The 23556-nt window shown below is 40.7% G+C and overlaps 1 protein-coding gene across 1 annotated transcript in view; it reads right to left on the bottom strand.

Moving 5' to 3' along the window:
* SMURF1 (SMAD specific E3 ubiquitin protein ligase 1) overlaps positions 1-23556 on the bottom strand; it is a 2072011-nt gene that overhangs the window by 104023 nt on the left and 1944432 nt on the right. The window contains exon 12 of the mRNA XM_044089363.1: positions 20765-20879. Within this exon, the coding sequence (XP_043945298.1) occupies positions 20765-20879 (115 nt within the window). The remainder of the gene's footprint in view (positions 1-20764; positions 20880-23556) is intronic.

The following is a 23556-nucleotide window of genomic DNA, read 5'->3' as shown; positions in this document are numbered from 1 at the left end:
TTGATGAGTGGATGGGAAATAGAAAGTTCACCCTGGGGATCACTCCAGTGGCTTTACTTGATAGAGGCACTAGGAACTAACGTCAGGTGGCACAATGCCAGGGCACTTCTATGGGGCTAGGCATGTAAAGGCTCCAGGGCCATTAGCCTAGTATGAACCTATGAATCTAAGAATCACCTTATCCCATTTGAGTCTTTCCAGCTCCCTTCCAGGATAAAGTCCTTCACCTCTATATTAATCCACAATTTCTCCTCTGGCTGATAAAAATACGCCTGATCTATGTACAAGACTAATGGAATGAAAAGCATTGTAAATGCTTGTATCTTACTATCCATACCAATATAACAAAGCTTCCATTTTCTCAGTTTTTGTATTATCTTTTCAGTCTCTTCCCACATATCCTTAGCTGCCACAGCAGAATCATTTTTAAAACATACTCCTGGTCGCGGTGGTGCAGCAGTTAGCTTTGTCACCTCACAGCAAGAGGTTCTCTCGTTCGATTGAACTGGAGCGTCTTCTGTGAGGAGTCTGCATGTCCTGTAACAACCAAAGAAAGTCCAGTAAAAAGGTGGAATGAGTAAATCCAAAGATTTATTGAAAATGAATTTATTACATGTGGCTGACCCAAACAAACCAGTTTCGGCTCAAAGGAACCTTCTTCAGTGAAGATTAACTTTGGCTAATCATGTTAAGCAGACTGATTTATTTAGTTTTATCTGATCACACAGGAAAGGTTGTACATTTTTTGCATACATATATATATATAGTCTTACTTAACCTATATAGTTTACTAGTTCTTATGTTTTTAAATTGTTTTTTTAAACAAGGTTTCTATTTATGTTTTGCAATGGCTGTTACAGTAGATGTGATTTTTCAACATCAGCTGACTACTTCGATAGACTATAAAGGTTGTATTTATTCTCATTTGTGTGTCTGATGAAGCGACGAGTACAGTCGTGAAAGCGCTTACCTTTTCATTTAATAAACGTTTGGTGTGTCAGTTTTGGTGCAGTTTTTCTCTTTTTGTTTTCATCTGTTATCTGCACCTGCTTTTACTTTGAGCCATTTGTTTTTTATGTTAATTCTATAGATTAGTTTAAATTTGCTTCAGAATAAACTTTTGGTAAGGAAGGAAGGATTTGTTCTGAGGGAAACTCTATCTTTGTGGAAAACCAAATATGGAAGACGGCTAGACAAAGCTTGCAACTTTGAAACTCTCCCAGCTAAGTAATTGCTGTTGGAAAGACTGTTTTCCAAGATAAAAATTTTAGTTAACAAGAGGATGCTGGTTCGAAGGGAGGAAGGATCAAAAATGATGATACTAAATTTAGATCCCATGGGGGAGGAGGTTCTCTTAAGGGTTGTCTTAACAGAAAGGTACCCCTGAGAAAAGCTTTGCATAATCTATGGGACATTACATCGGATCCGAGGTATCCCATATGATAATTTGATATAGCGGCTAATTGTACTCGAGTAGTGGCTGCTGCTGCTCCTTGATTAAAGGCTTCTGTTAGAAATTCCAAAACTGAAGGTACAGGGGCTGTAAAGAGATCTATGTGTTTTTTGTCCATCCAACAAGAGAACATCTTCCATTTGCTTGCGTAAAGTTTCCTAGTCGTCTTTTTGTGTGAGGAAACCAGAATGTGATGTACTGCAGGGGATAAGCCTGGCTAAAACTGGAAGTGGAGTAACCAAGCTGTCAGCTTGAGGCTCAGAGGAGCAGGATGGAGCATTCTTGACTGATGCGTCAGAAGATCTGGCACTGGGTCCAGGATCCATGGTGGGGCCAAAGGAAGGGGAACCATATCTGACGAGGCCAGTAAGGTGCAATGAGAATTAACCTGTGAGTCAATGACTTGGCTTTCTGAATAACCTTCGGAATCAATGGAAACAGGTAGAAAAGCATAAAGTCGTCCTGGGGGGGGCCAATCCAGGACGAGTGCATCCCTCAGTGACTCTCCCAGAGAAGAAATGAGGGCAAAGTAGTTGCTGCATTTGGCATTGAATGGAGTGGCAAAAAGGTCGCAGCAAGGCTGGCACCATTTGTGAAAAATTTGATTTGCAACTTCCTGATTTAGGGACCACTCATGAGGCATGAAGAATTGCTCTGCTTAGCCTGTCTGCTATTATGCTGGATTTCCCTGGGATGAGCATTGCCGTCAGAAAGCGCTGAGAAGAAATTGCCCATTGCCAAACTCTCTGGGCCTCTCGACATAGGGGATAGGATCTGGTTCCCCCGGGTTTGTTGATGTACCATACCACCAACATATTGTCTGTCCCCATGGGAAGAGAGTTCTGAAATGCTTGCAATGCCAGAAGCACCACCCTCATCTCTAGGACATTGATGTGAAAATGGTACTTGTGATCTTTCCAAACCCCTTGGACAGTCTGTCCCAGATAATGCCTACCCCACCCTATCAGGGACACGTCTGTGGTTACTGTAGCGACAGGTTGGGGGACTACAAACGGTCTGCCCATTGTTACCCGAGTGGACTGAAGCCACCATAGTAGGTCCCTCTTGCAGGCATCCGTAATGAAAATCTTGTGAGACCTGGGTAACTCCTGTATGGACCATGCAGCGAAGAGCAGCCACTGTAATATCCACAAGTTTAGTCATGCCAGTGGGACTAGTGTCATCGCCGCTGCCACTGAGCCTAAGACCTTGAGGACGAATTTTGCTTGTACCTTTTTCTTTTTGAGTAGGATAGCTACTTGACTGCGTAGTGTTTGTATTATCTAGAGGCAATTTTACTACCATGTCGCTTGTGTTTAAATCTGCACCTACAAAGTTAATACGCTGTGATGGCAACAAGGCAGATTTTTCTGTATTTATAGTAATGCCTAGTTCTGAGCAGAGATGGATGGTGGTGTCCCTGCTTCTGATTAGTAGGTGCTTGGTGGTGGCAGTCAGGAGCCAATCGTCTAAATATGGAAGCACCTGGAATCGTTATGTCTCAGATGAGCCGTGACTACTGCCATGCATTTGGTAAACACTCTGGGGGCTGTAGTGAGGCCAAAGGGCAGAGCTCTGAATCGGTAATGACTGGCTCCCAGTCAGAAGCGTTGAAATCTTCTGGAGCGCCTATCCATCTTTGTGTGGTAGTACACATCCTGAAGATCTAAACAGCACATCCAATTGTCTTGTTCCAGAAAAGGGAGTATAGACTGCAGTGTTACCATCCAGAACTTTGCCTTCTTTACCAATTTGCTGAGATCCAATATTGGTCTCCAGTCCCCCGTCTTTTTTGGAACTAAAAAGAACCTTGAGTAAATTCTGGATCCGATCTGGTCTGTGGAGACTTCTTGGATGACTCTTTTTCCTAGCAACCTTTGAATTTTTAGGGTTGCTTGATCCCTCTGACCAGGTGGATTGTCTGGGATAGATTTTGACGGACGAGGTGGACAGAGGAAAGGAATGTTGTATCCCCTGGATATAATGGACTGTACCCATTTGTCTTGAGTCAAATTCAGCAAGGCTTCTGAGTACAGTGATAGTCTTCCCTCGACTGCTTCCAGAGGCGGACAGTCGGGCCTCCTTTCAGGAGCACTGAAAGGGCCGACCAGAGAACATATCTCTGTCGCCCTGGTTCTGCGGACCCCCCTGCCACATGGATGGCATCTTCCATTGTTATTCCCCCCTCTGCCCCTGGGGGAAAGATCAAGTGTCTGGCAAGGCTCCTTTGGAATTCCGGAACCACATTTTTCCTCTCTTTTGACCTTTAGGATAAGGTCTGGTAGTGGCAGAAAAATGCAATTCTATGGCACAGTCTTGCCATCTTGCTATTTCCTGGTGAGAACCTCACTTACTTTCGGCCCGAACAAGAGGGGCATCAAAGGAAGACCTGAAGGGTTCAGCAAACTCGCAAAGGTGCATCCAGGGATATCTCCTAAGAGCTATTCCTGTGCCTGCTGCTCTGTTCGCTCCATCGGCTGCGAAGGAAATGAGGCGCATGGAGGAGTTTATAATAGAGGTTAAGGTTGCAAGCTGGGAATTTATCTTACCTGATAAACCCAGGGCTGTAGCACTTTGTAGGGTATCTCCCAGCTCTTTCAGGAGATCCCTCTGGAGTCAGGTGAAATGTGATAAGTAATTCAGTGATCGTAAGGTAAAGGCCACTGTGGAGAACATAATGCTTCTCGTATCTGTCCATCATACAAGACTCCTTGTTCGGTGGATGTTCGGTGGATGGACAGATGCAGAAGTTTCAGATAACTCCTCCTTTCTGGCTGCTGCCACCACCATTGCATCTACTGGAACTCCCTTAGTTAAATATTGTCTATCCTCTGGGGTAGTAATTAATTTATCTGGCCTCCTCGGAACGGGGTCCAGTGATTCCGGAGAGTCCCACACCTTCCGACTCAACACCCAGGAGCGGGTTTGAAGGGCGGAGACACCCAAGAGGTAGAGGGGAGAGAGCCAAATGCCCCCAGGTATACAGACTCATCCTCAGAAGGGGAGAGGGGATTTCCAGCTGCCCCTCTGCCTAAGGATTTCAAAGATATCTGAAAAAGAGACATCTTCAGAGGGCGACCATGGGGACCCTTCTGAATCCTCTAAGTCGGTATCAGAAGTGACAGACTCAGGAGAGTCTATGTGCTTCCTCTTATACTGTTTCTTCTGAGGGACCTCCTCAGGCGGATGTTCCAGGGAGGTGTCTGAAGAGGAGGTTCCACCCATTGGGGTTTCCTGGAGCACTGACTCTTGACTCTGGGGCTGATGGAGGGATGATGAAGCAGTAGACACTGGCCCTTTAGGGGGAACAGTGGCTGGAGCCGAAGGTGAAGGAGACTTAGTAGAGAGCACACTCCACATCACCATGAAGGCACCGCAATCCTGGGCTGAGAGAGACTCCAGTCCCAAGGGACTGGGAGATCTCCCCGCTGCCGAGGAGGGTGGCTCCGAGGCTGATGTGGGAGCCGAACTCACCTGTGCCGAAGCACCGAGTGGGAGAGTCAGTTCCGACAAGGCTCCGACATGCCTCTCATGTCCCCCGAGCCGATCAGGGAGTGTCGACTCCCAGGTCCCCCGATGGAAGACAACATTGACGAGATTGGAGCAGACGTCAGAGCTGAAATATTATGGGTGATTACTGGCTCCACTGGTTTCAGCACAACGACTTCCTGACACTCTGGCTCCAAACTCGTCCGAGTTGGAGAAAGAATAGATGGTCTGAGATACAGTGGTCGGCTCCATGATCCGATGGGCTGGGCTTGTAAGAATTTCAGCCAGGGCCCACATCCGCAGCACTGTCCGATAATCTGGAGGATCGAGAGGAATGGGTCAATGACCTGTGACTAACTGCCACAGATTGTAATAAAGGAGACTGCAGCACCGAGTGTATTGGTTCCAATGACGGTGGCCAACTCCTTTTTCAGCTCCGCAACGGTTCCGAAGACTCAGATGGAACCAAGGGATGGCCAGTTTTGTCAGAACCGATAACCTTCGGCTCCGAAGATGATATATACTTGTGACTGCTTGACGGCTCAGACACTGGAGCAGACAAAGCCGACTTTTTTGTCTTGTCCAATTTTGAGGCTTGATTACTTTCTTCAAAAGGGTCTTTCAATAAACCCCTCAAAATGAATTTATTTTTTCTCTCCTGTAGGACCCTTGCACTAAACCCATGACAAATGGAGCAAGAATCCTGGAGATAGACTGCTCCTAGACAACGCACACAACTTGTGTGCCCATCCATTACAAACATTTGCTGGGTGCATGAATCGCACTTTTTAAACCCAGATTGTCTCGACTCCTTGACAGATTCTTTAGACATCTTGGAAACAAACTACTACAACAACAATAACAGCTAACAATAACTACAATAGAAGGAAGCAAATAGAAAACAGATTTTTATTTATTTTTTTTTTTATTTTTTATTTTTTTTTTTTTAACTAAGAAAGGAAAGGGGTGGGAGTAGAAGTCTCTAAGTTAAATGACAGTCTCCTCCAACCCGAGGAGGTGCCTCCAACTTAAACGGTGACTCCTTAAGAAAAGGGGAAGAAACCCTGAAGAAAAAATGGGCTAAAGAGAAAGAATCATCTAACTTAAATGGATTCTTTAAGGGGAAAAGAAGGAAAAACATGAGTCAAAAGAGAACAGCCGAAGACACAACCAAGTAATAAAATAACACACACTAGCCTAAGCCAGTGAAGACAATCCCACTGCTTAAAGTGGCCAACGAGATCTGGGGAACAGCCGCTAAGCATCATGGGATAGGTTGTAGCCTCGAGCCAGTAGAAGCTCTCGAGCTTTAATATGCTTCTGAGTTAGAGCCGTTCGGCTCTGAACCCAACCAGCAAGAATGAAGGCGAGATAGGACAACATGGCATCTTCCATTTACAAAAGATCATAATACCTTTTTTGCCCTTCAGAAATTTGGGAGCAGTCCCATTTGAAAAACTCGCTCATTTTGTTAATGGTTCACCAAAAGTATTCTCTTCTACTGGGGAATCTCCCCCCATTAGATTCCTCCTCTGGAGATGCATATTCTAAAGATGATGCATTTTGAGTGGAATATGCTAAAGAATCTTCATCAGAAGAGGAGTCATAACTATCAGCACATAGAAAGTACAGTTGTGTACACTTACCATAAATGTAGATGTTAAGAGTATATTCACTGTTGCAGTCATTACATTTGGGTTATCTGCTTGCAGTAGCCCTCAGTCAGCCTGATTAACAAAGTCTTGGATCCTGCGTCAGATGCTGTCCCTTCTTCCATGACGTCAGGTCGTTAGGTGTATAAAACATGCAGCCAACGCCATTACATCAGTTTTTCTTGCCTCAGATGTCAGGTGTCCCCCTAATGGGATGCAATTAAATCTATAATTACAAGGATATACCTCCAACAAAAAAGCAAATACACCAAAAAGCTTTTTGAGCATAGTAAGGAAGAGTAGAGGTATAGCCAAAAGAAGAAAGGAGGCTGGAGGGAGGGAAACCAGGACTTTAACAGGGAATACACTCAAACATCTACATTTATTTATTTTTATTTTATTTTACATTTGTTGACCTGCCTAGTCTAACTGGATATATGTCCATTTTCAATAGAGGCCCTGGGAGATAAGCTCCAAGACATACAGATAACATAAAAATTGCAAACAAATGTAAAAGAAAAAAAAAACAAGAAATTACAGTAATATATACACTGACAAATCAGGTTAATAAGAAATCATTTGAGGAGGACAGATATCAATACAATGTAAACTGCAGGTTCAAAATAACATGTAGGTACATTCCTTAGTGCAAAAAGGGGGCATACAGGCTAGCTCAGTGTGCAAGTAAAGTACATAACTTAATGGCAAAGAAAAAAGGAGGTCTACAGGCTGATGCCATATCCAGTACAGTACACAATGTAAGAGGCAGCTTAATGATCAGTAGTAGTAATGAATTAAATGTTTTTTTTTGTATTACAAATAAGTGAGAGGGGGAAGGAAGTAATGATATACAGAGTGCAGAAGTCATATATTGTAAAAAGGAAGACAGAAAATTAATAAAAAGAAAAGGGAAGGCAAAGCATATTCGGGTAGATTAGATAGTTAGGCAGGTTTAGTACAGGGGCATAACCAGTGTGTTTTGAGGAAAAGCTTCAGTCTCTTTTTGAAGAGTGATAAGTGGAAAGTGAGGAAAGGTCACAAAGTAGGAGATTCCATAATTTTCCCACAGTATTGGAGAAGAGAGAGAATCCCCAGCCCTGCTGCTAGATTTAGATGTTTTAACTAGAAGTTTCTGAGATGAACGTAAGGACTTCAGATTATTACAGGGTGTGATGATGGTAGGAGTATTGGAAGGTTGGTAAAGAGTTTTATGGGCATTGATTAGTTGGTGGTACTTGATCAGGTTCTGTAGTTGCAACCATTCAAGCTGCTTTAAATTAAAGCAGTGGTGAGTTCTATATGGGTTGCCAGTAGCAAATCTGGCTATATTATTGTAGGAGCTTTCCAGCTTACTGAGGTTTTTTTTAGATAGATTGGTGAAAATGGTAGAGGCATAGAGGAGTGTAGAGATTAGATGAGTATGTGCAATAGTAGTAGCTGTACGTGATAGGATGGGTTTTATTATGTACAGAGAGCCAAGTTTTTTGTTGACAGATTTAATACTGTTGTTGATGTGTATGTCAAAGGAAAGATTGTTGTCAATGGTGACACCAAGTAGCTTGGTAGTTAGGTCAGGTGATATAATGGCAGCATTAGTGGAAGAAACAGAAAAATCTATGGGGCAGGACTTAAGCTTAGGACTGAAAAGGAGGACTTTAGTTTTTTGGGGGTTTAAGAGAAGACAATGATGAGTGAACCATTGTTCAACAGTGTTAAATACTTTTTGGGTAAGGGAGTGAAGGTCAGAGGTGGTTTTAGCAGAGCATACAAGTGTGGAGTCATCAGCATATTGTATGCAAGCAGCTTGGGGAATTGCTTGATGAAGGTCGTTGATGAATATGGAGAAAAGGAGTGGTCCTAATATGGTCCCCTGAGGTACGCCGAGGTTAACTGGTAGGTGGGTGGAGAGAGTGTTGTGCCAAAGTACAGGCTGTTGTCATTTATCTAAGTAGGATTGGAACCATTTGATAGAGTGTACATGTAAGGGACAGAGATTTGAGGATGTCTATCAGAATTTGATGATTTACCATATCAAATGCTTTGGACAGATCGATAAATAGTGCTGCAGAGAGCAAATTGCAGTTATGGTACTTGTTAATACAATCAGTAAAGGAAAGGAGGGCAGTGGTAGTGCTATGGGAAGGTCTGAAATCATGTTGACAGCTAGAGAGCAAGTTATTATGGATTAGGTGGTCTAGCGATAGCCTATGGATGCTTTTCTCCATGATCTTTGCCAAAGGACATTTATGGTAAGTGTACACAACTGTACTATGTTCTTCATGTTTCAATGTTGCAGTCATTACATTTGGGTAGATTCCCAAAGCTAAGGTTGGGAGGAGGAATTTAAATAGAATTAGGACCAGCTATAAGACCCTGCAAGACTGCAGTGGCAAAGCCAGCTCTGGATTTAGAGAAAATTGGCAAATGAAGATGCTTGGTGAAAGTATGTACAGATCTCCAGGTAGCAGCTTCTAGGATGTCCCTGGTAGGAACACCCCTGAGAAAGGCTGTGGAGGTAGATGCAGCCCTGGTTGAATGGGGGTCTGATGCCCTGTGGGATAGGTTTTCCATGGTGCTTATAGCAGAAATGAATGCAGTGGCCCATCCCTTTTGAAATGGTTTGCTTTGAAATAGCTTTCCCCTCTGTCCTTGCAGCAAATGCCACCAACAGTTGTTCAGATTTCTTTTGAGGTTTAGTCCTGTCCAAGTAAAATCTAAGTTGTTTGTGCACATCTAAGGAGTGCAGTATCCATTCCCCTTTGTTCTGTGGGTTAGGAAAAAGTAAGCAAATGAATAGACTGATTAAGAGCCACACTGGATACCACCTTGGGCATGAAGGAGGGATTGGCTCTGAGGGGACACCCTGTCCGCATGAAAGATGATGAAAGGCTCCACAGCCATAAGGGCCTGTAATTCAGATACCCTTCTTGCAGAAGTGATTGCTAAAAGAAAAGCCGTTTTCCAGGAAAGGAATTTTAAATCTGCAGTAGCAACTGGCACGAAAGGAGGAAGAGTTAATTTCTCCAAGAGAAAGTTAAGGTCCCAGGCTGGAGTTGGAGCTCTCCTGGGTGGCCTTAAATTTTTGGACCCTCTGAGGAGCAGCTTGAGCAGTGGGTGAGAGAAGAGGGGAGGCTTTGTGCTGTAATGAGCTGAAATGGCTGATGCATGAATTTTGATGGTGGAAAAAGGCAAGCCTTTATGAAGCATCTCAGTCAAGTATTGTAGAATCTGAGGTAAATTGGGCACTGCTGCACTCATCCCTTGAGACTGACTCCAGGCACAAAATCATTTCCATTTTGCAGCATAAGATTTTCTAGTAGTAGGCCTCCTTGCCTCTAAAATGATATCCATCACTGATTTACTGAGGGATGGTAAAGGAGAGATAAGGTAATTAGCCAGGCTGCTAGGTTCAGGGTTTGCAGCTGAGGGTGCAGAATCTGGTTCTCCTGCTGAAACAACAGGGAAGGAGTCTGAGGCAGGTGCCAAGGGGCCAAGCGTGACACACTGCGCAAGAGGGGGTACACCAGTGTTGGCGCGGCCATTCTGGTGCAATTAAAATCGTCCTTGGCTTGTCCTGTTTGATCTTTAGTAGTACCTTAGAGAGCAGAGGCAGAGGAGGAAAGGCATAAGCTGAAGGACAGAGCATCCACTTTCCAAGCTAGCTTGTGGGGAATCCTTGTGCAAAATTTGTCCAATTGATGGTTCTGGGGTGAGGCAAACAGGTCTATATCTGGGGCTCCCCCACTTGCTTGTCAACATACTGAAAATCTTTGGTTCCAGTTTCCACTCATGTGGGTCCATGAGGTTTCTGCTTAGTCCATCTGCCAGTGTATTTGGTTTTCCTGGCAGGAAGTGAGCTTGTAGATTCACTTGGTAGCTCATGGCTGTGTTCCACAATACCATGGCTAGTCTGCAGAGGGGGTAAGAATGTGTACCCCCCTGCTTATTTATGTACCACATGACAGTGTTGCTGTCCGTCTTTACCATTAGTTGTCCTGGAAGAATGTGGTCCTTGAAGGCTGTCAGAGCATTCTGTACAGCTAACATTTCCTTTTGATTTATGTGCAGGTGCATTTGACTTGGGTTCCATTTGCCCTGAATGCACTTCCCTGCCAGGTGAGCTCACCCATACATAGTCTGATGCGGCCCCACATGTATAGGTTTGGGCAGCATGGGGTAGCGCGAATGGCAGTCCCCTGTTTTGGTGGCAGGCCTCTGCCCACCAAAGGAACACTAGGCGTAGGCAAGGTATGATATTAATCATTGCTTCTAGATCCTGTGAATGTTGACACCATAGGCTTTTGAGATAACATTGTAGTTTACTCATATGCAGCCTTGCATATGGACTTAGAAGAATGCAGTAGGCCATGAACCCCAAGGCTTGCAGTATTTGCCTTGCAGATAGCTGGGTTTTTGTGGCCACTTGTTTGAAGTAGGTTGTCAAATGAATCCGTTTCTCTGGCGTGAGGAAAGCCATCTGGGAAGTTGTATTCAAGCTTCCTCCCAGGAATATAATTTGTTGACAGGGTACCAGGTGCGATTTCTTTTCGTTTATGGTGTACCCCAGACAAGTCAGCACCCAGTGAACAAAGGCCAGATGATTCAAAAATATGTCCTGGCTTTCTGCTTGAATTAGACAATCGTCCAGGTATGAGTATATTTGAATATTTCTTTGCCTGCAAAATGCAATGACTGGAGCTAGGCACTTTGTGAATACCCTGGGCGCAGTAGATAAACCAAAGGGCAATGCTGAGAACTGATCGTGCATGTAGCCTGCTTTGAAGCATAGGTATCTTCTGCAAGACTCCCTGATAGGGATGTGCAGCTATGCTTCTTTTAAGTCTAGTGTTGCCAACCATGCAACTTTGCCTAGCATAGGAAGCAGTTGGTAAAGAGTCAGCATTTTGAATTTTGGAATCACCAGAAAGGTGTTTAGAGTAGAAAGGTCCAGGATAGGATGCCATGTATTGCCTTTTCTGGGTACCAGGAAAAGTCTTGAATAGAAACCTTGTCCCTTTTCCATTTTTGGTACCAACTGAATAGCCCCCATAGAGAGAACTTGATTTTGGGCCTCTGCCCACTGATTTGAGGGTAGATCTGGCCACCCGCTTGGTGTTGATAACATCCTTCTAGATAAGATACTGCAGATTTTTACTTTGCCTGGTTACATTAAAGGATCTTTTTGGAGACCTAGCAGCTGTTTGATTTCTTCATCTGCTTATTTTGAAAGCCTTTGTTGACGTGCTTCCGGGTCCTGTGGTGCCAAGTGATTTTCATTCTAGGCATTGGAAAGGACCAATTCTTAGAGGGCCAATCCCTACTAAATCTACAATGCTGAGCATGCAAGAAATCTTTAACAGTTTGCATAGATTTAGCTTCATCTTCCATCTTTTTAAGAACTTCCTCAGCTTTGTTGCCAAACAGGCATTCCTGATTTAAGGGAGCAACCAACAGTTTATCTTTAACATGATCAGGCAAAGATTGCTCCTTAAGCCAAGCATGCCTTCTGAACACAGACCAAGTAACAAGCAGCCCTGCAAGAGGCCTCTAATGAATCAAATCCACATTGCAAAGTATGTTTACTAACCTGTTCAGCAGAATGCATTAAATCCTGTAATTCTTTATTTTCAGCACAGTCAAGAATCAACATCATTTTCTGTTTAAGCAACCCAATAACATGTTGTTAATACTTTAACATATGAAACTGGCAGTTTAAAGCCCTAATAGCCAAGGTTGCAGAAGTGTAAACCTTCTTACCCCATCTATCCAGCACCCTGGAGTCTCTATCAGAAGGGGTAGGATTTTTAGCAGTAGAAGCCTTAATGCCCTTAGGTCCCTGTGAAATAGTCTGAATCCGCAATAGGATTTTTAAAAAGAAACTTGTGTGAATCAGGAACTCTAATATCTGTCAGGTTTTCTGGGAGCAGGAGGCAAAAAATCAGGGGCCAAACTAGATTCCAAAAAGGCATCATCAACAATGTCTAGTAGAGGAGGTATAGCTAAAGGCCTATGCTGAGGCAGGAGTAAGAAATCCCTAAGCCTCTTTTTTGAATCAGAAAAATCCTTGTTTCCCAGTGGAAATGCTCCCTTAGAGTATGTAAGGTTTCACCAAAAGAAAAATCCTCTGGTGGGGAAGCAGAGGGAATAGAGTCCTCTGCATCAGAATCCTCATAAGTAGATAAGGGCAAATCCAGATCATCAGAAAAATCAGAATCCTGGTCAGAAGATTCATAAACAACCTCGGTCCTAGGTCTCTTAGAAGGGGGAGGTTGGCTTCCCCTGATTAAAGTTATAAGATCTTCAGCCATTCTTAACATTTGTTTTTTTAGAAATAGAGGCCTGAGCATGCAGCCTGGGCATTGGTTTCTTAGGCATGGTTCAAGATTTTAGGCCTAAATGAAGAAGGAGGCGTCTGTTTAATATGCAAGTCCATAGGCCTGAATACACCTTCAGAAACCAGTGCCTGCACAGCGGCTCCAGACCAATCCAAGGTAGAGACCTCCACAGGTTCCACGGTTGAAGCATCTCGGGGCATACCGGACTCCGAATGGGTCTCAGTAGAGGCCTGTGAATCAGAAGTAGCGAGCATCAGGGGCTGCGAAAGTGCCTCACTGAGTACCGGTGAACTGGCAACTGGCTTAGGAGAAGCGTCGTCGGCAGCTTTGGACCTAGGCGGCTATTCTCTGTCTTTATCTTTGTGTTTTTTCTGGAATCCCGGTAGTCGGATGACTGACTATATTTATGGATAACTAAACTGAGAACAGAAATATTTAGAGGCGAAAATATACAGACAACGGATAGTGCGCTGATTAAATAAAGCAAAACCGACAGCAATGTACATTGTGGTCAGGACCTAGGCAAGGAATACAGTATGAATTAAAATCTTTGTGAGGTATTTGCGTTCCACAAGTAATGTAATTATTAACTTTTATGGACATCGGTAAGGAGCAAGAAAAAGTTTCCCCAATGGGGTACTTAGCTTTAGTTGAATACTTCGGTTCTGAAACATCAAAATGAAAATTTCAGGAGTCGGCCAACCGGCACTTGCAAACTGCTTCTGCTTCGGGCACCACACGGCAAGAAAGTGATGTAATGGCAGTGGCTGCATGTTTTATACCCCTGACGACCCGACGTCATGGAAGAAGGGACAGCATCGGATGCAGGACCCAAATGTAATGACTGCAACAGTGAAACACGAAGAACATCCAGTTCCCCAACCCTTTGAACAGGAGAAGAGGTAAGGTTTCAAAGCCATCAGACCCAATCCAACTGAAGAGTGGAAGGAACTTGAAATGTTTAGTTTCCGTCTTTTGCCAGACGTTTAAGCCTCTGATTCTCTAAATAGAGATTTAAAGCAGAAAGACTGCCATTCAAAGTTTTAGGAACAAAGGCTGACAGATGGAATGAAACAGATGGTCATGATTGGAGCCTAGGCAGAAAAGACAAAGGTCGTGGATATCTTTATGTGGAATTTGCCTTCCACACTTACACTTGCCCCTCCTGGTTGACATGAACTAAATACACAACACAGTAGCCAAAAAAGAAATCCCCAAAAATATCGTAACTTAAAATATGATTTTAAAAAATTACATTGCATCAGGAAAAATCACTTTTTGAAATTAGGCAACAAACGGATTCAGGCAGCAGACCTACCTATGAGTCAAGTATTCCAAATGGAGGCAGAAAACTTCTGAAGACGGTACATGCAGACGTCCTTTTTATGGCTGACGTCAGAACATTTGTGCAACTTCATGTACCTGCAGTAGCTAGAAGTACGTAGGAATGAAACAACAAACTAAAGTAAAAAGCCCTCAAGCCAAGGAAAGCCAATGCTGTTTTAACGCTCTTTATTGGAAACAAAACGTTTTCGCCCCTGCTATGCAGTAAGCTTCATCAGAAACTTAAATAAGAGAATACGGCACATTTTTAAAATAGTGCAGATGGTCATGATTGGGGCCTAGGCAGAAAAGACAAAGGTCGTGGATATCTTTATGTGGAATTTGCCTTCCACACTTACACTTGCCCCTCCTGGTTGACATGAACTAAATACACAAACATGTGAGTAAATTAAACAATATATTGTTATTACTCTTAATCTTATATGCATAAGATGTATATGTATTATATACACACACATTTCATAAATTTTCCTTGGCATTTTATCATGGTTATATGAATGCTATCCTAGTTTTTAGATTTTTTAGATGTTTTATTTTTAATGAAAATGATTTTTCCTGATGCAATGTAATTTTTTAAAATCATATTTTAAGTTACGATATTTTTCTCTTGTCACTTTAATGAATACCTTTCCCTTGTTGTTGTATTGGTTACACTGTTTCTAAGGAAATGACATCATGTCTGCACTATTTTAAAAATGTGCCGTATTCTCTTATTTATGTTTCTGATGAAGCTTACTGCATAGCAGGGGCGAAAACGTTTTGTTTCGAAAAAAGAGCGTTAAAACAGCATTGGCTTTCCTTGGCTTGAGGGCTTTTTACTTTAGTTTGCAGTAGCTAGAAGCGGTATACTGGCCGGACATCAGGTCATTGGGCGGAGGACTTCCCACAAGTAAAGAATACTCCAATGTTGAATAGAAGGACATCAGCCCTTTCTACTTTCTGTTGCCTGAGTGCTAAAAGTTTTTGAGCTCTAGTGTCATCAAAAAACAGTTGCTTAACAGCAACCTTTCTAAACTCGTGTATATTATTGAGGTAATCCCTTATTTTCTGCTTAGCATTCTGCAGTTGAACCTTGCCTTATTCTGTGAGATTCCCCCTATTCTGCAATACTTTAACATTTGTCAGTCCCTCTAAATAATTCTTACTTCTTAACCACAGCTCTCTTTCTTTTATTTCTACCCTATTTTTAAACTCCACCTTAATGTTATCCCACTTTCTAGCTGTATTTTCAGAAATAATTTCTATCGTCTCGAATAGCTCCTCAATAATCTCCACTACACATCCCTTAAAGTCCTCTCTCTTCCACCGGTAGGTGGGAAAGCACCAGTACCTCATTTTAATTTCATTACCCTGTGTTTTTACTTTACTTATTATTGGTGCATGATGTGAAACAGTTATTGAGTATGTATCAAGACCTTCAATTAAATGTACATGTTCCTTTGAAATCTAAATTCTGTCCAGCTCAGCTTTTATATCTTGGGGAATATGTAAATTCACTACGAACTCCTATTACTGAATTCACATCTTCCATGCCAAATATTTCTATAAATTTCTTCAAAAATCTGTTATACTTTCCCTTCGGGGCCCCCAAACATATCTCCACTGCAGCAAATCAAGTTCCAGTCCTCACCTGCAAGTAATATTCCTTGCTGAAAACTGAAAATTTCTAGCAGTTTTAGGTGGAATACAAATACATGACAGTGTAATCCTCCTCCCTTGCCAATAGCCCCTTAGCACTACAAATCTGCCTTTATCTTTTTTTATCCTCTTCTATCACTAGTGGAGCTCCTCTTGCAATTAATATAAGTACTCCTCTTTTCCTCTGTCCTAGACATTCTGCTGAATAACCATCCTGAAAACTTTTCTTTATCAAATTCACATGTTGAGTTCTTTCCAAGTGTCTCTCCTGTGACATAGCTATCTGCACTCTATATTTTTTAATGTAGATCACTATTCTTTTTTTTTTTTTTTTTTGTATTTATCTGTGAGACCATATACTGCGGTAGTGGTGCCGCAGTAGCGTTGACGCCTCGCAGTAAGATGTTGTTCTGTTCAATTCTCAGTTAGAGCGTCTTCTGTGTGGAGACATGCGTGAATGGGTGTGCCTTCGTTGAAGGTTGTGCGTCAGGGCTGGCAACTTGGCACGTAAAAAATCCACTGCCAATCATTAGCGGAACGGAGTTCCGCTGTGGCAACCCCTAACCGGGAAAAGCCGAAAGACACAACAACAGTAGGCACTACTGTATTAAAAAGTTATTACTTTCACCTTTTATAAACACCTTTTTTTGTTAAATGTCTAGTTCCAGCTTTTCTGTTACATGCATATACTGTTTAAAATGGTTTACTTTCAAAATGTTGAAATTCACATGGTCTAACGTTCATATGGTCGACACATTAATATTAAGTAGTTAAATTTAGTCGACAGTGCAGTCGACTTTGTCGACATTATATTGACAACAGGCAAGAATTTATCCTTGTCAGCACTGTTGTGCAAATTTGGAGTTGTAATATATAAGTAGCAGGGGGTGTGGGGGGTGCAAACACACTAGGTGTTAGTTTGCAGGTGTGTGCCCACCATTTAAATGCAGACATTTTAATGTCGATATTTTGAACTGTCAATGTACTGATTTCAACCAAATGAACGTCTACCATATGAAGTTTGACATTTTGATAGTAAACAGTTTAAAATGCATTCCTTCCATGTTTATGGATGGAATCCTGTCAATTGATATAAATATAAAAGAGGCTGTTGGATGTTTTAGAGTGTGTATCTAAAAAAGCATTTGGTTTCTTTTTAAATCAAATGTCGCCAAGATGTGCTGATATATGTATTTTATACATTAGAAACAAATTTCCAATTAAATTTAAAATGCTGAGCATAAGTGGGTCTATATTATTTAAATAAAGATTTCTAACTTCGAATACCATATGGCCGACACTATATGGTCGAAGTTAGAAAACTTCGAATTCGTAAAAAAAAAAAAAAAAAAAAAAAGACCAAACCCCTAAACTAAGGGCAAGCCCCCCTGCACCCCCCCCCCCGCTCTTTAAATACAACAACTCCGGGACCACACTATAATGCGGTAAAGGGAAGACTGCCCTTTACTGTAATGTAGTGCAACCTCATACATGAATTCTAATTAGTCAGAAATTCAAAATGACCAATCAATAGTAAACCTTGTGGTAGATGTTCCTATCGTAGATATATTTTAAAAGACAATATTATTATTCTTGACAATCAAAACAAGAGCCATATTTTTTTAATGAATTGCAACTGTGATTCAACTAAACTTGTATATATAGCTAAGTGCTGCTCTTGTTCTTCCTTTTATGTAGGTAAGACGGAAAGAAAACTGAAAAATAGGATATACGAACATTTGTATGATATCAAAAATGAAAAAGATACTAGTGCATTGTTTAAACATAGTGTCACCTGTAGTAATTTTTAGTCTTACAAATTTGGTATATTAGAATTTGTCACCATTGAAGCCAGGGGTGGGGACTGGCAAAATGTTTTGTATAAAAAGGAATTATTGTGGCAACTGCGGCTGGCTGCCGATTCCCCCCCCCAGGGCTTAATGAACATATCCAAACACAATCAAAAAAGCAACAATAGTTCAAGAAACACAAACCAACACTTGACCAGTATTTCTTCTTCTTTATTACGATCTGGTACCTCAGCCTTTCGCCTTCAAAGTATCATGAACATATCTCTATTATGCCTGTTTTAAAAGAAAAGGCAGGTTTAGTGTAGTAACATTTTAGATTATTGTAGTGTATATTTTCATTACATTTTTTTATTGAAATAAAATATTCATGTGTGTGTATTTTATGATGAGACTGCTATTTTCTTTCTTTTTAAATAACTATGTATTTAACATATTCATGAGGAGGGAATATTTATTCATGAGGAGGGAGCTGTCATTGAACATGATTGGTCATTTTGAATTTCTGACTAATTAGAAGTCATGTATTTAAAACTGAACTTTATTAGTCATTGTGTTCTGAGGAAGTCAATTTATTTGATGAAAGCGCTTAACCATTTTGGATGTCTACCATTGCGGATTTTAATTACGTTTTATTTCATTTGTGGATGTGTTTTATACAATAAATTATCCGTGGACCCGCAACACTTTGCTCTTCTTTTGATTTAGTTTGTTTTTGAGCACTTTCCACTTCTTTTTGGATTTCAGTCTTTTATATGTGTTTAGTGGTCTAATGTTAAATACTTTGGATATATTTGGTGATAGAAAAGACTGATTTTTTTTTAATTAACTTTCAAAAATTATCAATAACCTCAAGGAAAACAACCAACCAACAGTGTCCCTTGTAATGTGAGCTATGCAGAATATTTCTCAAAATGCTTTTTACACAAGTAAAAATGCTGTTCTAAAGTTTTACTCCTCCAGTACACAATTAAAATAACTGGATAACAATACTGAAAGTGTCCTATCTGCCTGAAGTATGTGCCAATGGGGGTCTTTTAACCTCACAAGCTGTATATGGTTGAAACCAAATGGTGCTAAAATCAAGTCTAGTTTGTTGCTTATATTCTTTCTTACTTCTGTAAGTCTACTCTTAGCACAGTCAACTTCAGACTTAACTTTGCACTACAATTCACGTTTTTCATAACTTCTGCTAATCTGTTACCCAAATCAGTTGACTAATGTTCATAATCTTCTGCTAAACCTGTGCACTTGATTCCAATATACTGTGACTTTGGCATAATGTATGATGGGTGACATCTATTCGTTCTAAGCAAAAAATGTCTATGGTTGGGTCTTCTACAAAGGATTGTACTAAGCGTACCACTGCAGTGTTTGGAAATCATAAAATGCAAATATGAAAAAAAACCTGATCAAATATTAATGCAAACTCCATACCCCCATCTACTGCTATTCAAGTACTGCACAAACACCATCAGTTCCATTACATCTGTAGTCCAAATCAACCAAATCTCTTTTAACAATCTCCTTCACATTTAGTGCATATAAAAATGTTACAGGCTTTCAACCTACATTAGAAGTTGTTCAAAGCGGCCCATAAAGAGATCAGCATAACGAGGCATACGAAGCCTGCACTGTAATGCCCTTAACTTGTAAACATTTGCAACAAATAAACATCATTGCAACAACAGAAGACATCTGAGTATGTGCTCAATTAGCACAGTAACGGTATACTGAAACCTGGACAATACAAATTAACTCTGCTTAGCCAATAATCCAAAGCATTAAAGCCAACATAATGTGGTGTATTAATATACAATGACTTTACATCTAATATACACAAGTACCATCCAGCCTCAGTTTGTACAAGATCCAAAAACTGTATGAAGTCATGAAGTCAAGAACTAACATGCGGAAGTAGAGGAGAGAGGTAAAGTGTTAAAAACTCTGATAGTAGTTAAGATAAGGAGTCCTTGCCAGATGAAATGGGTCAACCTGGTGGTTGTTCAGTGCCCTTATGTACTTGTAAAAGCAAATAAAATACTATTCTTTGGGGGTTTTTTACCTTCAGTTTATTTGCTGTTACGTGAGAAGAATGATCCTTTCTTCTTCATCCAGTGACAAAAAGCTGCCGGTCCTTCTAAAATTTCAAAACAAGATCCAGAAGCATTTGAATATAATACACAAGGCCTCCAACTTGTGTCACAGTTAAGCTTTCTACTCTTTGAGCACATAATATTTGGAAGTACTCTGCATTCCTGCCTGGGTCTAACATTAGGTCCAAAAAAGTCAGACGGCTAAGGGATTATCACTCAGAATACTCATAAGCAAATGGAAGCAGCATCACTGTTCAAAGCTCAGATAAAGGACTATAACTTTAAAAATGCCATGAATAGGAACAGAAACTCAAAGTCCAGAAGAGTACTGCTAAAAGGGGATCACTACTAAATCCCGAATACTTACAATACCAAAGACTGGAATCCCGAGACCAGATACCTGAAAGACGAGAAGACCAGAAGCGTGAATTTCAAAATCACAAAGTACGGAGATGTCAGGAGGTTAGGCAAGTATCTATGTTTGGTTGTGTTGGTTAGGGGCTTTAGTGTGTGTGCAAGTGTGTGTTGTGACTGTGATGCATGTGTGTGCAGGGAATGTAGGTGTGTGGTGGTAATTTTGTGTTTGTATAGTGCAACCTTGGAGTTAGAATATTTAAGTAGGGGGTAGGCTTGTGTGTTTGTGTTTTGGGTAAAGGTGTGTGTAAGTTTAGTGTAGTGTTCGGTATTTTAAATTTCGTGCTTCTGGTCTTGTTGTCTTTCAGGTATTTGGTCTCGGGATTCCAGTCTTCAATATTGATCGTATTTCCGATTTAGTAGCGATCCCACTAAAAAATAGGTTGATTACGAATAACATGTTATGAGCAGCAGGCATATGCAAGCATAACTGCAAAACAGACTTCATTAATGAAACTGCCAATGGTGGCAAATGCAAACGGAAACTCAGCTACAAAGGAAAAAGTGCACAAACTTCATCTAAATAAATACTTACAGGATTAACAGAAGAATCTGGATTGATCTGCAGCATGTAAATATTGTCAGTGGAATACTGGAACAATCCATAGTAAGGGTTCAGCATTTCGTGGCACAGTAAATACAGCCACTCCCTGTAAAATGTATAAATACTTATTACCATTAGGAAACTTTTTTTGTTATACTCAATCAATACTGTAAACACAAGCATAATACACAAAAATCAAACTAACTATGAGCAATGCAAATAAACATCTGAAGAAACTTTCTGGCTTTTACACTACATCTTAGAGTAACATGCCTAACTGGGTCTACCTGTTATTATTGAAATTTCACTAATTTGAAAGTCGCATCTACAAGATGACTTCACCAAACATTTTATTTTTTAACGAAAACCTGGATCACCGGAGTTTTACTCCAGGAAACTAACCACTTGGCTACTATGGTGAACTTTGTCCTTTTTCCCACAATAGTGCGACCTCGGGCTTCGTATATTTCGTTGGGGGGTGAAGCCCCCTACTTGGGTGGATCTGATATGCTTCCATTCGTTTTTTTTTTTTTTTTTGTGGTTGTCAAGTGGTTAGTTTCCCCGGAATAAAACTCCGGTGATCTGGGTTTTCGTTAAAATAAAGTTTTTGGAGAAGTCTTCTCGTGGATGTGATTTTCGGGTAAGTGACATTTCAATAATACAAAGCAGACCTGCCTAACTATATCAGGCTATAGAAAAAGTAACATTAATACATGAATTAATGTTAAAAGATTCTAAAGTATTTCAGCCCATACTAACGTGATTCATAACATTTTGTTAAAGTTTTCGGAGAAAATACCCCAGATGGCCCTTTGTGAAACCATATTTTTTTTAACTTCGCTAATTTAAAAAAAAAACACACACTTTAAGAGAATGAAGTAAACAATTCAAAAGGCTTAATAATCACAACATGTTTAATTAATCAAATGACATACTGCTATTTCAAATAGAGTAGGAAAGGGCATCTGTTAACACCAATGGTAACCTGGGTTTAACTAGTACACGATGAAGAAAGTTTGAAAAGCTTGTGACTGGTGAATTACTTGACTTTTTAAGGGAGGCAGTGGGATTTCTTAGTAGTTGCAGCAGCATAAAGAGCCAGCAGTAAACCATACAAGTTAGTCTACGGCATATGGTAGGACAAGACCATAACAGACTGTGTGGAAGCCTGCCTATCATCATCATTTTAAGTAAATGCAGATCAGTGATGGGGCACTGAAGTGGGTCAGGTGTTCATATCCCCTTTCCTCAACACTCCTCATAACAACTGCAATCATAATGCCCAGACATTTGAAGAAGGGTAAATGAGCAACTGGTCAGAGTTCCTGTTAATGAGGTCAGCAAGAATTAAAAGTAAACAAATTTAAACAAAGAAAAAAAATGCTCTACTGTAGTAAGGCTCTTAATGGAATAACCCTCTTACCTTGCAAGTTTCATGGCAAAGTTCTTTCACTAGTGTAAATTGCACCAACTTTTTCATACTGCATGCGCATAAGATCATACAAAGTGAATGGCACTGTACCTTATTACTCCTCTCTGTACTGGTGATCAGTGATGGAAAGGCAGGAAAAAAGAAGCTCAAACTACGGAAATTCAGGTAAAAATTGATGAGGTGTTTCTGAAGGTAAAACTAGGGATTCACTTGAATGTTGTACAAAGAGCTCATTCAGTATGCAGGTGCTTCTGGTGTGTAGCTTAGCTGATAAAGTACAACACATAATGTTTTCCATAAATGCAGTTCATGATGTCCCATTTAGTGGTACACCACCCCATTACACTTGCCTAAAGTACACCACAAGCATTTTGGTAAATCATTAGGCTACCTCTGCCTGATAAATACAAAATTCCTGAAAACATAACTGGATCTCTCCTAATCTGCTTTCATAAAGAACAGAAGGAATGGAAGTCATACATACATTAGCCAAAGACACCTCATGATAAATCTGATTTTATTCATGGCGCCACATAGACTCATCACTTACTGAAATTATGGCAACTATCATGTGATGTCTCAACAAAGTACTTACTCATCAATAGTGATAGATACTGTGTGTAATACTTTGATGTTAAGAATTTAAACTGCACTGCATTTAGTGATTGCATCTCAGATGGCAGGGTTTATGATCTCACTAGTATGCTAAAATAGTGATGAAACCACTTGGGGAAACAACAAACAATCAAGCAAATGACTTTGCCTTAAACAAATAACCATAACAATGAAGTGAATGGGAACCCAAACCACACAGTAACAGAATCAAGTTTATTCAAAATTTCAGATTGAGCATTTTCATTCATAGGACATGAAAACATGGCTTGTAACATTTCTGGCATTGTGACCAAAGGGGTTGTAAACTCAACAGCTTAAACCACATTTGTGACCAACTTGGACTTAAAAGTAGAGCATACAACATACACAGTATACTATCCTTCTTTCTAGAGCTACCACACTTAAGTGAAAAGCCTTACATTTCTAAATAAAATCTGACTTCTTTAGGTTGGTCTGTACATTCAATGCACAAGCTTCAATTTGAATTTACATTCAAGACTAATGCTCAGTATTTTACTACCATAGTTTTAACACAGTTTCTGGACATGCTACCATGCTTTAGTTACACTATTATAACTTTCTGCAGCATTAAAGGGCAGGTTCTTCTACTTGAATAATAGGATGTGTACCAGTTTTCCTTCTTTGTAGGACAATTGTTCAGACCAAGACCATCTTAAAATAGGACAAGGTAATCCTGGTTCACCTGCTTAACCAAAATGTGTTAACTAGGCTAAAT

This window comes from Protopterus annectens, chromosome 12.part0 (genome assembly GCF_019279795.1).
Source record: "Protopterus annectens isolate FY-2018-M chromosome 12.part0, PAN1.0, whole genome shotgun sequence".
Classification (NCBI taxonomy): Eukaryota; Metazoa; Chordata; order Ceratodontiformes; family Protopteridae; genus Protopterus; species Protopterus annectens.
This window is presented reverse-complemented; position numbering and strand designations above follow the sequence as displayed.